Below are 18,050 nucleotides of genomic sequence, written 5' to 3' on the forward strand. Positions count from 1 at the left end.
GCAGAGTGAGTGAGTTACAGGCACTTTCAGTTAAGCCTTCCTTCACTGTATTTCACAAGGACAGGGTTGTCCTTAGAGTTCGTCCTTCGTTCCTTCCGAAGGTAGTGACGGAATTTCATTTGGCCCAGAAGGTTGTTCTTCCGGCATTCTATCCTCCTCCGCATCCTGGTAAGGAAGAGGAGAGGCTCCATAGGCTTGATCCTAGGAGAGCTTTAAGCTTTTATGTTTCACGCATGTCCCGGGTCAGAGTGGATGATCAACTCTTTATTGGTTACGCTGGAAAGCGTTTGGGGCAAGCTGTGACGAAACAGACTTTGTCTCGCTGGATTATTTTGGCCATCTCGGAGTGCTACCGTTTGGCGGGTAAGGACCCACCGGCTGGCTTGCGGGCCCATTCTACCAGGGGTATGGCTGCGTCTACTGCCCTGCAGAGGGGTGTTCCTATTCGCAACATCTGTGATGCAGCCACCTGGGCTTCAGTACATACATTTGTACGTCACTATTCCCTTGATTCCATCCGAGCACAGGATCTGGCCTTTGGCAAGGCGGTCCTTTGCTCTGCTATTTGATTGGCTATTCTACATTTTGATTCTAAATTCTTTCCCTCCTCCTTGCTTTGGTACTGCTTTGGGAGTCTGTCATAGATATGGAATACGTCGGAGGACCCAATCCCCTCGAAGAACAAGTTACTTTCTTACCTGGTAACGTTCTTTCGATGGGATGGTCCGACGACGTATTCCATATCGCTCCCGCCCGGCCTTCCCCGCTGCAGAATTTCTTTTGCGATTGCAGCTTACGTTCCGCAAGGCTTTGTGTCTGACTGGCAGTTGACTTATGTCACACGTTCTGGGGGAAAAAACTACAACTGAGGCTATGGGCGTCGTGCGTCCTACTTATCACATCGGATGAGGTTGGACGTCGGAGGAGGTCCTCGACGACGGCGCATCGACGTCATCGACGCAGGACGCAGACGCCGAAAAAGTTTCCGAAGCAGCACAGCTGTGGTGATTACATGTCATAGATATGGAATACGTCGTCGGACCATCCCATCGAAAGAACGTTACCAGGTAAGAAAGTAACTTGTTCTTCTTGGTCATCCGACCAATGAAGCGTGTGTCAGTTGAGGCTTTCGCCGCCACTTTCTCACCCCACCATCCCCCTTTGGCTGACTCACACCCTGACACAGGCCTCTCCATGCTCCACCCAGCTATATCTGAAACTCTCAATGTTCTTGCCCCTGTCATGAGGATCCGCCTGAAGCCCAAAGCCAAGTGCAACTCTTGGTACGACTCAGACCTCGTCACCCTTAAACGCAAGTGCAGGGTGGTCGAGAGGAAATGGCGTGCTTCATGTACATCCTCTGAGAACCTGGCCTGCCCCCTGCTCCAAAGGCAACACCGGCTCTCTGTCCTCACCAAGAAGAGAGCTCACATCCAAGCCCGCACCTCTGCGGCATCTAACAACTCGGTTGAACTCTTTAAAATCTGCAAGGAGCTGGCCAATCCTGCAGCATTCTCTACCTCTCCTGTCCCTTCCCAGGCCCTCTGCACGGCACTGGCCTCTCATTTCATCACTAAAACTCAGGATATCCTGTCCTCACTCTCCTCCTCTCCCCCTCCTCCCTGCTCTTCCTCTGGCCCTTCCTCAGCCACCTCTCCTCCCTCCACTCTGCCTTTCCCCTGTTCTCCCCAGAGGAGGTTTCTAGACTAGACAAGTCCCATCTATGAAAGTCTCGTCAAAACAGGTTCATTCCTGTTCCTCCAAAACCATCAAGGACCACATTGACTCCCTGGATCCTGCCCTGCCCAACTTCTGCAACCACTCCTTCACCACTGGAGTCTTCCCTTCCCCCCTGAAGCACTTCCTTGTGCACCCTCATTTTAAGAAACCCTCTGCCGACCCTTCCTGCCTGGCTAACTATCGCCCAATCTCCATCACTCCTTTCCTGGGCAAACTCTTGGAAAAGCTGGCCATCTCCCAGCTCAGTCTTCACACAGAATCTGTTGATTGTATCCATGATCATCAGTCTGGCTTCAGAGCTGCCAAAAGCACGGAAACTGCTCTCCTGAACATCCGTGAAGACCTGCTCTCCAACCTCGATTTCAACACCCCAACACCCCCCTGTTTCCTCCTCTTACTTGATCTCTCTTCTGCCTTTGACACAGTCAACCATGCCATTCTGCTCAACCGTCTCTGTGATAACCTGGGGATCACTGGTCAGGCCCTAGCATGGCTGACTTCTTTCCTCTCTGATCTACCCGTCCAGGTTCAACTTGGGTCCTTCCTCTCCTCTATCTCTGTCTCTACCTGTGGTGTTCCCCAGAGGTCTAACCTCTCTCCCTGGCTGTTCAACCAATACCTGGCACGTCTTGCCCACCACATTGCCGCGCTCTGCCCTAACTTCCACTGCTATGTGGATGACACTCAGCTCATTTTCAGGCTACCCTCAGCCACCTCTTCTCCCTCTCTCATCTCTGACTGTCTGTCCGCCATCCAGGAGTGGTGTGCCGCCAATGATCCCGCTACCCACACCCTTTTTTCCTGTCACTCTCTGGCTGGCCTCTCTTGGCCCTCTTCCTGCTCCTACCTGTGAGGCTAAAAACCTCGGGGTTATCTTCGACTCCACACTCTCCTTCTCTCCTCACATCTCCGACGTCTCTAAGAAGTCACACTACCAGCTGCACCTCCTCAGAGGTATTCTTCCTTTTCTCTCCTTCCCTCAGAAGCTCACTGTCTCCAGAGCTCTGGTTCTCTCTGGGCTGGACTATTGCAACAGTCTCTTTCTAAATATGCCTGCTTCTACTCTCCGCCCTCTGCAACTCATCCAGAACAAGAGTGCAAGACTTGTCCTTGGCCTCAAGCCCAGGGATTGTATCTCTCCAGGACTGAAATCTCTGCACTGGCTCCTAGTGGCTGCAAGGATTTAGTACAAAACCCTCTGCATTGTCCACAAGGCCTCCTAGGGCTTGGGGCCTCAATACCTTCAACTCTCTCTTCCTAAATATCTCCCTTCTCAAGCTCTTCGCTCATCCGCCTCCAACTCCCTCAGGGTCAGTCGCTTCTCCAAGCGATTCCCAAACAATTCTGCTATTAATAATTTCCAGGCCATCAGGGTCCCTGCCTCCTCCTCTCCCCCTGCACTGCTCGCTTCTTGCCATACCATGGTTTCGGCATCCGCCCATTTCTGCAACTCTTTCCACCACACCTCCACCCGCGGTCTGTGACATGTCTTCCACCCCATGGCAATTCTCCTTTTTGCAAGCAGATATGCTAGATCTTTCAATTTACTCACATGCTTGAGTTTCTTCGATCTGGGGAACCCCCCCCCCCAGAAAACAGGCCCACACTTTATCCACCACAATCTTGACCCTCTTCTGCGCTAGTTTCTGTGCTACTTCACTCCAGAAGAGCTCAATAACGTGGCATGACCAAAACATATGTACCATGCCAGCCTTTTCTTTGTCACATTTGGGACATGCTTGTCGTCCTGCATTCTCAAACCTAGATATCCTTTGGGGTGTCATATATGCCCTATGCGTAATATACAGTTGTATCTGTTTTAATCTCGCATTCCTCGACACCCTCTTATGGTACCCCTGGGCACGTTCCCACATCCCGTCCTCCATCAGGGCTCCTATGTCCGCTTCCCAGTCTAGTCTCAATTGTGTTATTTCCTTCCCAACCTTAGACATCATCATTTCGTATAGTCTAGAGATCTTGTGCCCCCCCTCCGTTATATCATATATTGTATCTATGGTAGCATCTGGTTCTTCTTCCAGTACCGTTTCGGGCCATGTTTTCTTAATTATTTGCACCATTCTGTGATACGTAATATACTGGCCCGTGTGTAACCCCATTTCCTCCCCCAGCACTTCAAAATCTATGATAGTCCCCTCTCGCCAGATATCGCCCATTGTTACTAACCCAACCAGTTCCCAGTGATTCCTAATTATCATCCTTAGCTGCTTTTCTCCCCCTGCCAGTGCAACTAGTGGTAACTGCGGGGAACATGGGAATGGGTTCTCCATCATCTGGCATGTCGTGCGCCACATCTTCCACCCAAGCATCATCATCTTGGGGGGCCCTTCCATTTCCGTCTTGGGCAACCAGATCATCTCTCTTAAGTAAAATGGGGCACAGTCTTGTCCAAACAACCTGGATTCGGGGGTCATCTCATCTGAGAGCCATTTGGCGACATACTGCAGTTGGCTCGCTACATAATAGACCTCATAATTAGGCAGTTTTATCCCCCCTTTTTCATAAAAGTTCTGTAGCTTCCATAGTGCCACTCTATTTCGTGTGCCATGCCACAAGAAATCCTTGCACATACTGTTCAGTTTAATGAAGAACTTCTTGGGTATCAGGTGTGGTATATTCCCAAAATAGTGCAGGAGCCTAGGTAGGGGCTCCTATGTCCGCTTCCCAGTCTAGTCTCAATTGTGTTATTTCCTTCCCAACCTTAGACATCATCATTTCGTATAGTCTAGAGATCTTGTGCCCCCCCTCCGTTATATCATATATTGTATCTATGGTAGCATCTGGTTCTTCTTCCAGTACCGTTTCGGGCCATGTTTTCTTAATTATTTGCACCATTCTGTGATACGTAATATACTGGCCCGTGTGTAACCCCATTTCCTCCCCCAGCACTTCAAAATCTATGATAGTCCCCTCTCGCCAGATATCGCCCATTGTTACTAACCCAACCAGTTCCCAGTGATTCCTAATTATCATCCTTAGCTGCTTTTCTCCCCCTGCCAGTGCAACTAGTGGTAACTGCGGGGAACATGGGAATGGGTTCTCCATCATCTGGCATGTCGTGCGCCACATCTTCCACCCAAGCATCATCATCTTGGGGGGCCCTTCCATTTCCGTCTTGGGCAACCAGATCATCTCTCTTAAGTAAAATGGGGCACAGTCTTGTCCAAACAACCTGGATTCGGGGGTCATCTCATCTGAGAGCCATTTGGCGACATACTGCAGTTGGCTCGCTACATAATAGACCTCATAATTAGGCAGTTTTATCCCCCCTTTTTCATAAAAGTTCTGTAGCTTCCATAGTGCCACTCTATTTCGTGTGCCATGCCACAAGAAATCCTTGCACATACTGTTCAGTTTAATGAAGAACTTCTTGGGTATCAGGTGTGGTATATTCCCAAAATAGTGCAGGAGCCTAGGTAGGACCACCATCTTTAGCATTGCCCCACGTCCCATCATTGCTAGGGGCAGCTTTATCCAGAACCTCATGCAATTCTCGATTTTCTTAATGGCTACCTCCATGTTGTGCCTATGCTCCTCTTCGACTGTGTGGTACACGTCTATCCCAAGATAACGAAAAGTGCTAACCGCCGATGGTATCTGTAACACTGGTAACTGTTCCACTGGAATCCCCCTATATCCGCCTAATGAGAAAATGCTAGATTTCTGAGGATTCACTGCTATACCAGACAACCCCGCATATCTCTCCATCACTTCCAAAATGTATTGAAGATTTTCCTCCGGGTGCCGCAAGTACAGCAGCACATATTGTCCGCGTATAAGGAGATCAGATGTCATTTTCCCTCCCACAGCGATGCCTATGATATCATATTGTTGTCTCAAGTATATTGCTAGGTGTTCCAGGGCTAATATATAGAGCATTGGAGACCATGGACATCCTTGTCTGGTGCCTCTACGGAGTTGCCATCTTTCTGAAATCGCTGTTCCCGTTTTAACTCTAGCCAGCGGTTCACTATATAGCATTCTCAAAACCTTTCTCTTTGCTTCTGCTTTTTCTCCTCCTCTCCCTTGCTGACTTCCTGGCAGAAACTGCACTGGTTACCTGGCCACCCTCGGGACTCGGACCTAGGTGCCCTCCCCCGCCAGTCGCACACCTGCACTGCCTTCCTGGCAACCCCCGCACTTGGGGACCGTTTTCTGTCCCACTACCAGCACTTGACACCTGATGCCTGCACTTACCCCTGCACTTGCCAACCTCCCCTGCCTCGTCATGCCTTGAAACTCTTGTGTATAGGTGCGTTATAAATGCCATATCATATCATATCATATCATATCACAGACACACACTCTGACCGTTTCTCTTTTTCTCCCTGACACCCTCGCTCACAATTTCAGCGCATGCTCTCTCATTCACAGACAGGCATACTTTTTACATTCCTAGAATGGTTTCCCATCACTTATTCATACATATTAGTCCAACCAAAGGACCTTCCGCTCGCTCAGCACTGAAAATAAGTCACTGTTACAGTACCAGTACAAAGCTTGTAGAGAGTATCCTAGTACTGACACGTATATTAAGAAATGTGAAGTATGGCTAGCAAAACAACTTTATTGTTAAAGAAAAAACGCCTGTCACCTGCTAACTAGGTTTAATTTTCGGTTGAAAAACATTGAACTATAAAAATGTTTTCATGGGCCACTGGTCTTCAAGTACCAGGGTGAGATGAAAGACACTCCCCACCTCCACTTCAGCTGGACCAGCCTTGGCACCACACTGGACACTCGTGCCCCCTTGAAGCCGTGTTTGCCCAGTCACCATGCTGGTCACATGACAAAGCGGTGAGAACATGAGAACTATGATGCAACAGCGACTGAGTGACCTTATAAATGTTGGTTAGGCAGGGCCATAGTCTTAGCCCATATCTATGCCACACAAATACTTCTACATGCATACACACTGGTTATTGGACCGGGCAATGGTTTCCAAACGAGTAGAGCTGATGAGACTCACCGTGCGAGTACAGCTGTGTTTTGCACCATAAAATCGATAATAGGCTGGCACAAATAAGAGGTTCCACATAGCTGCACAGAGTTACTCACTTAGAAATGAGGCACATAGCTTGACCGCAACTCTGAGAAGTTTAGGGTCCCATAGATTGCACATCAGTACTTGCGTCTTTGATGACTGCTAAGATCACAGATCATGAAGGAAAAGTCAGTCAGTCAGAGGCATCAAAGCGAGAGGAGTGCTATCACAGAGTCCCTTTCAATCCCTTAAACCCAAGATTCCCCTATCTGACTAATCTGTTTTTATTAAGGCGTTTTTCTGAACTGCTCCTTTAACAAAAGCAGCAGGGCACTGTACAGTACCACTTTTTTTCAACCTACATCCAGCAAAGGAAAAATAAAATATAAACATTTGATTTAATTGGAAAGATTCAGAGTTAGCATTAGATGGCCAACATACATGTCAAGTAACCAGAGTAGCCATCATTTAAACCATAAATAGTCACACTTTAACTTTACACAAATGCAAGAGGGAGGAGCTCAATTATGGAGCTATTGGGAACTTGTTCCGCAGACATGAACTGCAACAGAATAAGCCTAGTTGGAGAATTTCACACGATTGAGCTTCATAATAGCCAGTGTTCTGATATCTTTGCGCTGTGTAGCTCTAGAGCCACCAGCTTCTATCAGTTTTACAGCCAAATTTGCTGGGAGTCCCCAGAACAAGTAAATCCTTATTTTAACTGAGTACAGCGTTCTATGTCTCTTCATTGCCTGATTATTTTTCAATGTTTTTTGCTAGGTTTTTCTTTTAAAAACTCATCAAAAAATGATTTGTTGGGGAGGTTCCTGCAAATCCCACATCCCCTATAGTTTAAAGTCTATTCCCAACCATCTCATCCCCTGTATACAAATCCCACCTATTCCCCCCCTATATTTTTCAATGTGTTCTTTCGAGAAAAAAAGACATTCGGAAAAAAACTAATTGAAAAATAATCTGCCGATTAATTAACGTCATACCGAATACAGAAGTCCAGTAATAACGAGTGCAGTGTTTAGAACCGATTGTATTCGGACTATAGAAGACGCAATGAAGCCCACAAAGAAGAGCATTTCGCCTGTCCAGTTTTCATAGGATTACTGTGTGAAAAACCTTAAGAAAGCCTGTGAAGGATAAATATTGGGTTGTCTGTTTTGAAAACGGGAAATTGAAAGAAGAATTAACTTAACCATTTCATTTCCTTGCCAGACTAGTTGAGCTATTCTGCCAATGTTGTATTTTCTTAGGACACACCACAATATTTTGCTGATTATCTTTCACAGAATCAAAATGATCATGCAAGTTTTATTTCCCTTTTTTCACTTACCACCTAGATGAAGTCCTGCAAAGTATCCAAGAGGCTGGCTTCTCTATTGCCATGCAGAAGGAAGTGATGCTCACCGAGCCACATGTCAAGGAGTTCTACAAGGAGCACATCAATGAGGACTATTTCCCTGCTCTTCTTAAGCAGATGACCAGGTGAGAAGCATTCATTTTCCCAACATTTTCCAGAGGAAATTCTTGAATTGGTGGAACTTTATAGCATTTAATTATATCGGCTTCCTCTTCTAAAGCCACAGAACATCCTTAACCGTCTGGCCTAGGATCTTAAAACATACTTGTAGATTTCTGATAAAGGAAACAAAGTTGGATATTTCTTCTGACCTCTTTTCTCCATGTTGGTTCATACTACCTTCCAAACACTATATCAATCCAAACTGGATCTAAATACTCAGTATTTTTTCATTCTGCCCATAGGTCTCCAAAGATTGTTGGACATGGGTAAGGAAGTGATCTTGTAGCAGTAAAAGCTAGGCAGTGGATTCTACAGAAAAAGCAAAAAACACATTTATTTTTTTTGTATTCGGATTTTGTGGGAAAAGGAGGGAAGGCTTTTAAGGCTTCTGAAGCTTTGCATTGGAGTCACCAGCTAATTTCCTTCAGTTGTCATGTAGGCCTATTTTGTGCTCCAAGAATGATGCAAACTTAAAATTATACTTAGTCTTATTTGTTTGTTTGGGTCTAACACTCTAAAAACGTTCGTCTATCAGTGGGCAGAACATTTTACAGTTTGTTTTACAGCTCTCAGAAAAGCAGTTCGATTGGGCACCTGAATCATCCACTGGTCAACCTGCATAGTCAGCAAGGTTTTGAGTGGGCTCTTGTTCGAATTCTCTTCCAAGATACTGAGGCTGTGCACAGTCGTAGGTGGGCTGCAGCCCCACCCACATCTAGGTCTGGACACCAGATACATTCTACTTGCCCCAATTGCACAATGATATGGTGGATTAAGGAGTAAGCTTAGAAAAGCATTATTAGACAATACATACTGTGTTGAGGCCAGTACCCTGGAACTTCCTAAAAACAATCCAAAGCCAGTCCTGACCATGAGAACGAAGACGCGCATCACAGCAGCTAAGCAGCAGTGAACCTCATCACGCTCACTCTTGAGCATCAAGGAACAGCTGCTGCAAAGAGCAGGATGCCTGCTAGACCTCCATGGGCAAAAAACTGTGAAAGTACCAAGGGGGACTGGACTAACCAACAAAAGGGAAGGGAAATCAAACCCTAACAAGGACTTGTCCATTGAACTATATGAACCGCCATTGACACATTGCAGTGGCTCAACGTGGGAAAAGCAGACGTGACCTAAATATTTTTTTATGCAGTACGCACTATGTAACACCTCTCAGGCAGGGATCGAGCATGGAGATTGTTTAGGGAAATCTGACCGCTGGAAGAGTGAGGGGACTTATAAGGGAGAGGTCAGGAAGAGGTGAGCTGTTCAGGTGAGCTAAGAGGAGGAGCAGGAGGACCAAGAGACTGGAAGGAGGTCGTGATGGAGTGTGGAGGCTATTATTTGAGGCAGTGAGGTTTTGGTGTTTTGAGTGCAAGGATTCTTCAGCATGAGTGAATGTAGTTGTGTAGCGAGTGACAGTGTAAGTAGTACCTGTGTAGTGTGTCAATGAATGAAAGAGTAGTGGTGTTGCAGCGAGTGGGATGAGTGATGGGAGTAGTGGGAGGAAGAGAGTAGTAGTGAGGAGGAGGAGAGTATTAGTGGAAGCGAGGGCAGTACTAAAGTAGGGTGGGGAGGAGTGGTAACATCAAAGGTGGCTGGGAGGGTGGGAGGAGTGAAATATCTGAGGGACAGGGGACTAGTGGAAGGTTTTCACAGAGGAGTGGTAGTAAGTTGTGGAGAATCCTGCAGATCTCCCACTAAAGTCTCCTTCCAGGTGACCAGGAGAGGACAGATGCTTCCTGATCCCATTCCTGGGGGTGGTGTATTGCAGGAGGATCCCCTGGGTGTAGACCAGGCCTGGGGAATTGGGCAGATTGCGCAGGGTGAGACACAGTACTTTAAAGAAAAGTGGAATACTATTAACCCAAGTTTGAAAGAGGAATTGGCTTATTTCCATTTTGGTACATCTTGATCCTATATTAAGGGTAAAGGGGTAAAACCTGAAACAGTAGCTTAACTTTGTGTTGAAACCAATCGTTTATGCACCTAGAGTCCCATATCCTCCACAGGATCAAAAGTATTCAAACAGGAACAATGATGTAGCCTTTTCTGTCCTTTCCGTCTCTAAAAGGGTTAAACCTTATCATTCTTCCCTTAATAACATCTGGGGACTAAAAACCATTTTCTCAACCTTTGAGGAAGTAGAGGAATTGCATTTTTCTAACTCAAACTATAAGTCCCAGAATCCCTCAGGGACTGTGAACAAGAAAAGGGCTAAAGAGGCAGACAGGAGTGCAAGTCAGGCAGGCAAGCCTAATGACGCTAAACAAGGTCAGGCAATGAAGCCTGAGGGCCTGCACCTGAACATAATCAGCCCACATAATGGGCATAAAAGGCTGACTGAGAGAAAAGCAGTAGAAAGAAGATGGGGCAGGAGCTGGAAGGTCGGAGGTCGTAGAAGCACAGGAAGCAGAACACTAAGCCAGCAGACCACAAGGAAGCGTGCCCACAACAGGGTCGCCGGAGTAGAGAGACAAATTCCAATTGCAAACTCTGATTAAGTTGTTCCTAATGCACGTGTGCAGAGTCAAGCCGAGGGAAACTGGAAAGTGGGAACCTCTCCCTTAAAAAGGCCAGATTGCAGACACCCGTGCAGTGGAGTGGTGTGGATCTCAGGAGTAGAGTGCCTGTAGTAGTAGCAGGAGAAGCAGCAAAGTCAAGAAGCCGCCGCAGACCGCAGTCTTTATAATTGGGAATCGAAAAGGAAGCTCTGTAATCCTAAGAAGCAGAAGTTCCTTGCCGGTAACTGTAACCAGTTTTCAATTGAACTTGCATTGAGTTATGAGTGAGAGAGAATCAACTGTAGAAGTGGGAAGTCTTTTAATAATGGTAAGGTAACACGTGCTAACTTCAAACACTTGCTTGTGATAAAGTCTTTCTTTTCAGAAGACCAGTAATACTTTGCTGCCGAGCTGTCGCGTGTCTCTGATTAACACAGAGAACACTGCCGGTAGCCTAAGCAAAGCGAAACAGACTTTCCTGAAGAGTTGCAAGTATTATTAAAGGGTTTGCGTGCATGAGACAATGTTTCCCTGTGCCTTGGAGACTGAGTGCTGAATGAAAGGTGGGAATCTGTCTTTATTTGAAGTGGCAGTTCAACACCAAAATGCAATCACATGCACCTAACTTTGGTTTCCAATTAAGACACATATCTTGCAACACATCAGAGGTTGAAGCAGCAGAATAAAGGAGTAGTAGAAGCTGAAGATTGAACAAGCGTGGCCCATGCCCATCGAGGGATCTCTATGAAAGCCAAATCCCATGCATTTAAGAACTGTACATTGGTGTTTTGAATCTGATGAATGTGTGTTACCCAAACGTACACATCCAAAGTTGGGAGAGTGGTAGAACCACTTTGGGGTAACTACTGAAGGCCAGGTGTACATAAAGCAGGGGAAGGGAGCCGGGTACTTATTCAACAAAGTTGTTTTATATCTTCATGGCAAAGACTGTTTAGAAATTAGTCTGGAAGCCTGAAGCAGGGTCTATGGTAGCTGCAAGACAGGCAAAGAGGCTTCCCTTTCTAGGATACTGAAAGATGAGTGCCCTGCCAGCCTGTGGAGGTAGAAGATGTCTTGTAGCAATGCCTAATTTTGAGGTTACCGCTGTAGCTCCACATTGAGAAGCAGCAGAAGTTGTAGTAGCAGAAGCAAGACTGTGGTTGTCAGTACTGTTAAAGATAACTGTGGAGCCAAGGGAGCTGTTCACACAGTTACATTGTAGAAGGAAGTTGGTTGGGAGAAGAGTGAATCTCAAGCATGAACATCCCGACAATTGTACATAAGACACCGCAGAATCTAGAAGTTGTTGGCAAAGTCGGAGAAGATACTTTTGTCAATTTCATCGGTTCTTTCTTGGAAGGATGTCATCCAAGAAACTCCATTGGTGCTGTTAATTGTTTGCGCAACTGTAAAGAAGGACGTCTTTCATCAAACAAAGAAGAGACTTTGACCAGTGGATTTTATTTGTGTGAACCTTTTGTTTCTTTGAACTTTTCGAGACTTTGGTTGAGACTTTTTGTACTTGGAGAAAATTTACTTTTGGACATTCTTGGGGGAGAAAGATCTGCCCAGGACGACTAGAAGTCATCCAAGACACTGGGAGTCAAAAGAGTACGGTTTTAGGAAATTACACCAGTTTTTTAGAGATATTCCGAAAGATGTTTGATAGAAGACAGTTATCTCTGGAAGTGGATGGTGAACTTTTAGAACACAAACAAGGTAATAGAGACTTGATTGCTTATATAACACAATTTAAGTCCCTTGTGTTAGAAAGCAAGTGGCCCGAGGATGAACAGGCCTCGTTGTTTTATCGGGGCCTTAGAGATGAGTTAAAGGATGCATTGTCTGGAGTGGTTGAACGCCCTTCTACTTGTGAAGGTCTGATTGATTTGGTTATTCAATTGGACTTTCGTTTGAGTGAAAGGAAGGCAGAGAGGCGTCATTGTCAGAGTGACGTAAAGTCTCTAGTTAGAGTGGATAGATCTAAAGTAGAGAGTAGATCCAAAGGGAATAATCCACCTCCCAAGGTCCGAGGTCCTTTAACTGTGGAAAAAAAGGCTAGGAGGAGAGATAACAATCTGTGTTTATACTGTGGAAGAGTTGGGCACTTTTTAGGGAACTGTCCTTACACTCCCAAGGAGACTTCTACTTCAGCGGTCAAGGTACAACAGATCGCCAATACTGTGCAGACAGCGGTTCCCCATATAACCGTAAATGTATCCTTGTTCTTTGAGTTGGAGTGTAAGGGAAATGGTCCCGTTATTCTTGATTCAGGTGCCACCGGGAATTTCATGGATTGGGGTCTGGCAAAATCTTTGGGAATTCCAATTCTTCAGAAGGAGGTTGTAGAGCAGGCTTGGGCTGTTGATGGTACGTCTCTATCTTCTGGTCCTATTACTCACAGGACTGGTTCTTTAACTTTGGAGTTATCAGGAGGTCACAGAGAGATAATTTTGTTCGAGTTAATTGATGCTCCTTTGTTAAAGATTATTTTGGGTATGCCTTGGCTTACTCTCCATAATCCTCTGATTGATTGGAGTGCTAGGACAATTGCCATGCAGTCAGAATTTTGTAAAGAGAATTGCTTTTCAGGAAGTCTCTTTGAGGAAGATGTCAAACAAAGTAATTCAGTGTCTAGTTTTCTGGCTGAGACTGGAATTGGATGTCATGATGTGGGAGCTGTAGTGGGTCAACTTCCCCAGTGTAACAAAGATTTTTGGGATGTATTTGATGAGAAAGTGGCAGGAGAATTACCACCCCATAGGCCCTTTGATTGTAAAATTGAGCTGGAGCCAGGAACAATTTTGCCTAGTAGTAGAGTATATGCTCTTACAGAGAAATAGAATGATTATTTAAAAGAATATTTGACGGAAAACTTGGCCAAAGGGTTTATTCGTCACTCTAAGTCACCGGCGGCCTCTCCTTTATTTTTTGTACCAAAACCGGATGGAACGCTTCGAACTTGCATAGATTATCGAGCAGTTAACAAAGTCACTGTTAAGAACCGGTATCCTCTTCCTCTCATCTCGGAAATGCTTAATCAAATATAAGGAGCAAATATTTTCTCTAAATTAGATTTGAGAGGAGCTTACCATCTTGTGCGTGTGCAGGAAGGGGACGAATGGAAGACAGCGTTTAAGACCAGGTTTGGGCTGTTTGAATACCAAGTTATGCCATTCGGTTTATGTAATGCTCCAGCGGCTTTCCAATTTTTTATTGATGAGGTTTTTAGAGAATACCTGGATATTTTTGTTGTTGTGTATATCGATGATATTTTGATTTTCTCTTCTGACCTGGATCAACATCAGAAACATGTGCGCTTAGTCTTACAAAAGCTGCGAGAAAACCATTTGTTTGCCAAATTGGAAAAAAGTCAATTCCATAAAGATTCTGTGGAGTTTTTAGGTTTTATAATTTCACCTAAGGGTTTAGAAATGAATCCTAAAAAAGTTCAAGCAGTTCTTGAATGGCCCTCTCCTACTAAGGTTAAGGAAATACAAAGTTTCTTAGGGTTTGCCAATTTTTATAGGAGATTTATCGAAGGTTTTTCTCGGCTGGTTGCTCCTATAACGAGACTTTTGAAAAAAGGAGTGAAATTTGACTGGGACCTTGAAGCAGAAAAAGCTTTTCAAGAGTTAAAACAAAAATGTACTTCTAGTCCGATTCTAATTCATCCTGACCTCTCTAAACCTTTTTTTATGGAGGCGGACGCTTCAAATTTAGCATTGGGGCGGTGCTTTCTCAAAGGAATGAAACTACTGGTCAACTACATCCAGTTGCCTTCTTTTCTAGGAAGTTTTCTGCTGCTGAAGTGAACTATACAATTGCAGATCGTGAACTATTAGCAATAAAGTCCGCTTTTGAAGAATGGAGACATTTTCTGAAAGGGGCAAGACATACGGTAACGGTTCTTGCTGATCATCGAAATTTATTGTTTTTAAAATCTGCAAGAACCTTGTCTCCACGACAACTTCGTTGGTCTTTATTCTTTGCCGATTATGATTTCATTGTGACTTTTAAACCCGGAAGTCAGAACAAAAAAGCTGATGCCTTATCCCGCCAATTTCCTGGAAGTGAGGAGAGAGAGATTCTGGAGCCAGAACCTCTAATTGCTCCAGAACGTTTTGTGTTAGCCGGAGCCATTAAAGAAATTGATTTTTTGAATGAAGTTCGTCAGAATATGTCCTTGCAGAAGATGGAGGAGTGGGTGAGACTGGATCCAGCCAGAAGTTTGAAAGACGATCTTCCATTTTTTGATAACAAGCTTTATGTACCTACTGAAGAGTTAAGAGAAAAGGTTTTGAGAAATTGTCATGAATCCATTTTATCAGGACATCCTGGTTTCAGAAAAACTCTGGAATTGGTTCGAAGGAATTTTTTGTGGGGAAAAATTTGCCAAGACACATTGAACTTTGTTAAAACTTGTGTAGTCTGTGCACAAGCAAAAAGTCAAGTTGGGAAGCCGCATGGTTTATTGGAGCCGTTACCTGTTCCTCCTCGTCCTTGGCACACTATTTCTATGGATTTCATTGTTGATCTCCCTCAAGATAAGAGTTGTACTACCATTCTTGTTGTGGTGGATCTTCTTACTAAAGAAGCACATTTTTTACCAATGGAGGGAGAGGTTACCGCGGAAAAACTGGCTCATAGTTTTTTGCAAGGTGTAGTTCGACTACATGGACTCCCAAGCCAAGTTATCTCTGATAGGGGATCTCAATTTATTTCAAAATTTTGGAGGGCCTTCTGTAGGAAACTTGGGGTAGACGTTGGTTTGACTTCTGGGTATCATCCGGAGAGTAATGGACAAGTGGAGAGAGTAAATCAGGAATTGGAGAAGTTTTTAAGGTGTTATTTACAAGCTGGAGAGGAATGGGTGGATTTGGTATGGTTGGCAGAATTCTCTTACAACAATTGTGGTAAAGATGCTACTTCTATGTCCCCTTTCTTTTTGGGTCGTGGGTTTCATCCTCGCTTTCTGAGTTTTGAGGTGTTGGAGGATTCCGGGAATCCTAGAGTGGAAGATCGTTTGTTGGTAATGAAGAATAACTTGGATAGAGCAAAAAAGGTGCTGGGAGAAAACAAGTTGAAATATAAAAGGTGTGCTGATTTGAGAAGGAAGGCTGGTCCTGAATATAAGGTGGGAGACTTAGTTTGGCTTTCTACCCGGTACCTAAAAATTAAGGGGAAGAATAAATTCAGTCCACGATTTGTAGGCCCATTCGAGGTAGAGAGAATCATCAACCCTGTGGCAGTACGATTGAAATTACCCAAGCATTTGAAGGTACATCCTACTTTCCATGTTAGCCTTTTAAAACCAGTTTGTTCAGGATCTAGATTTAGAACACCACCTTCCCCTGTGATTTTGGAGGATTCATCTGAGGAATCTGTGGTTAAACAAATTTTGGATTCCAGGAAAGTGAGGGGAAGGTTGCAGTATTTAATTGATTGGGAGGGATATGGACCTGAAGAACGATCATGGGAAGATTCAGTTGATGTACATGCCCCCCGTTTAGTTGCTAAGTTTCATGCTGAAAATCCACATAAGGTAGGCCCAGAGACTGGGCATTAGGAGGGGGGTACTGTCAGGTTTCCTTCCCCTATTCAGGCTATTTTCCCTTATTCAAGTTTCTTTCCCATTATTTCTCTTTTATTATCCTTTTTAGATTAGCCTTGTGTGGGTGGGAAGTTTTCTATTGTAGTTGGTTTGGCCTTAACTTGCTGATTTAGAATCCTGGTTCTGACCCAAGGCAAAATGGAGTTTCACAGTGACAGCTCTGATTGGTTAGAAAACACTGCTGAACAACAATGAACATTCTAAACTGTCACTCTTTGCCTTTCATCATCTAAACCCCAGCTGAGAGGACGTGTTTAGTGGCTGCTCCTGCTTTAGACTTGGGCCTGGTGGATTTTATCCTTCAGGCGTTAGCAGTTGAGCGGCTACTTTCTTGGGGGTTTCAGGAGAAGCTATCAGCTGTCAGGAATTCGTTTTGAAGACCGGAAACTCTGAAGATCTTTAAGTAATCGTTCTGGAGATAAGTGACTTTGTTTTAGCTGCAGCTCTGATTATCTTAATGACATTTACTTGAGAAATCGTAAAATGTTACCTTTGAATTGATATTATTGAACTCTCAGAGTGCGCTTGAACGCTATTTGTAAAACGCGTATTACGTGTAATCTGAAACTAAACGTTGAACCTTTGCGCGTGCGAGTGTATTCAACTGCGCGTGTGTTTTCCAGCGCGTGTGCTTCCTAGCGCGAGAATCTGTTCGTCGCGTGAGAACTCTATAGCGCGTGTGTTTTCTAGCGCGTGTTATTCCTAGCGCGAGAATTGGCTCGCCGCGCGAGAACTCTATAGCGCGTGTGTTTTTTCCAGCGCGGGTGCTTCTTAGCGCGAGAATCGTTCATCGCGTGAGAATTCTAAAGCGTGTGTGTCTCCAGGGCGTGTGCTTCATGGCGCGATAATCTGTTTGCCACGTGAGAACTCTATTGCGCGTGTGTTTTCAAGCGCGTGTGCTTCAGCGCGAGAACTCAACTGCGCGTGTGGCTACCTGCGCGTGTCCTTTTTTAACGCGTGTACTCGATCGCGTGTGTACTCTTTTGCGCGTGGGTTATAAGGCGCGTGTGAATAGGCACGGAAATTCATCAGCACAGGAATTTACTAGCGCGTGTGTTTTTTGCGCGTGATCTCGTTTGCGCGTGAATTCTGCGTGGCGTGTTTCTGCAAGAGCGCGTGTTTTCTGCGCGTGGACTTTTCTTACAGTGCGCGTGTTTTTCAACGCAGGAAGCTTTCAACGTGCAAATCTTCTGTATTGAAATAATCCGCGTGTGTGTTTAGCACGTGTTTCTTCAAGAATTCACAAACTTTATTGAATTGTAAAAAACAAAAGAAAAGTTTGAAAGAAAAAGAAAGAAAGAATAAAGACAATTTAACTGGACAACTAGTGAAGTTTGGAAAAAAGGCAAAGAACTAAACTTTCCAGATTTGCCCAAATTAAGAAGTTGCTGTGAATTTCAAGAGTCTCAAGTAAGAGAGATTTTCAGCTTCTTTACAAGCTTCTCTAAGAAATTTCAAGAGAAGAACCAGGTATGATTCTTAATTATTAGTTAAGGATTTAAAGTCTTTCCCACTCTTAAGGTTAAGTAAGTAATAAAAGGATTTGTATCTGCTTTTCTTATATCCTCTGCAGGTTCAGCTTTGGTTAGCCTTGACGCAGTCAGCCTGGTGTTGTTTTGTTATCCACTTCCCCCTTTCCCTTTGGGGTGTGGT

General features: G+C 44.8%; 1 protein-coding gene across 6 annotated transcripts in view; it reads left to right on the forward strand.

The window, feature by feature from the left end:
* NME9 (NME/NM23 family member 9) overlaps nucleotides 1-18,050 on the forward strand; it is an 808,977-nt gene that overhangs the window by 599,493 nt on the left and 191,434 nt on the right. For all 6 annotated transcript variants that reach the window (XM_069615815.1, XM_069615818.1, XM_069615816.1 and 3 more), the window contains one exon: nucleotides 8,098-8,242. In XM_069615815.1, the coding sequence (XP_069471916.1) occupies nucleotides 8,098-8,242 (145 nt within the window). The remainder of the gene's footprint in view (nucleotides 1-8,097; nucleotides 8,243-18,050) is intronic.

This window comes from Ambystoma mexicanum, chromosome 9 (assembly GCF_040938575.1).
Source record: "Ambystoma mexicanum isolate Mex_15411 chromosome 9, UKY_AmexF1_1, whole genome shotgun sequence".
Classification (NCBI taxonomy): Eukaryota; Metazoa; Chordata; class Amphibia; order Caudata; family Ambystomatidae; genus Ambystoma; species Ambystoma mexicanum.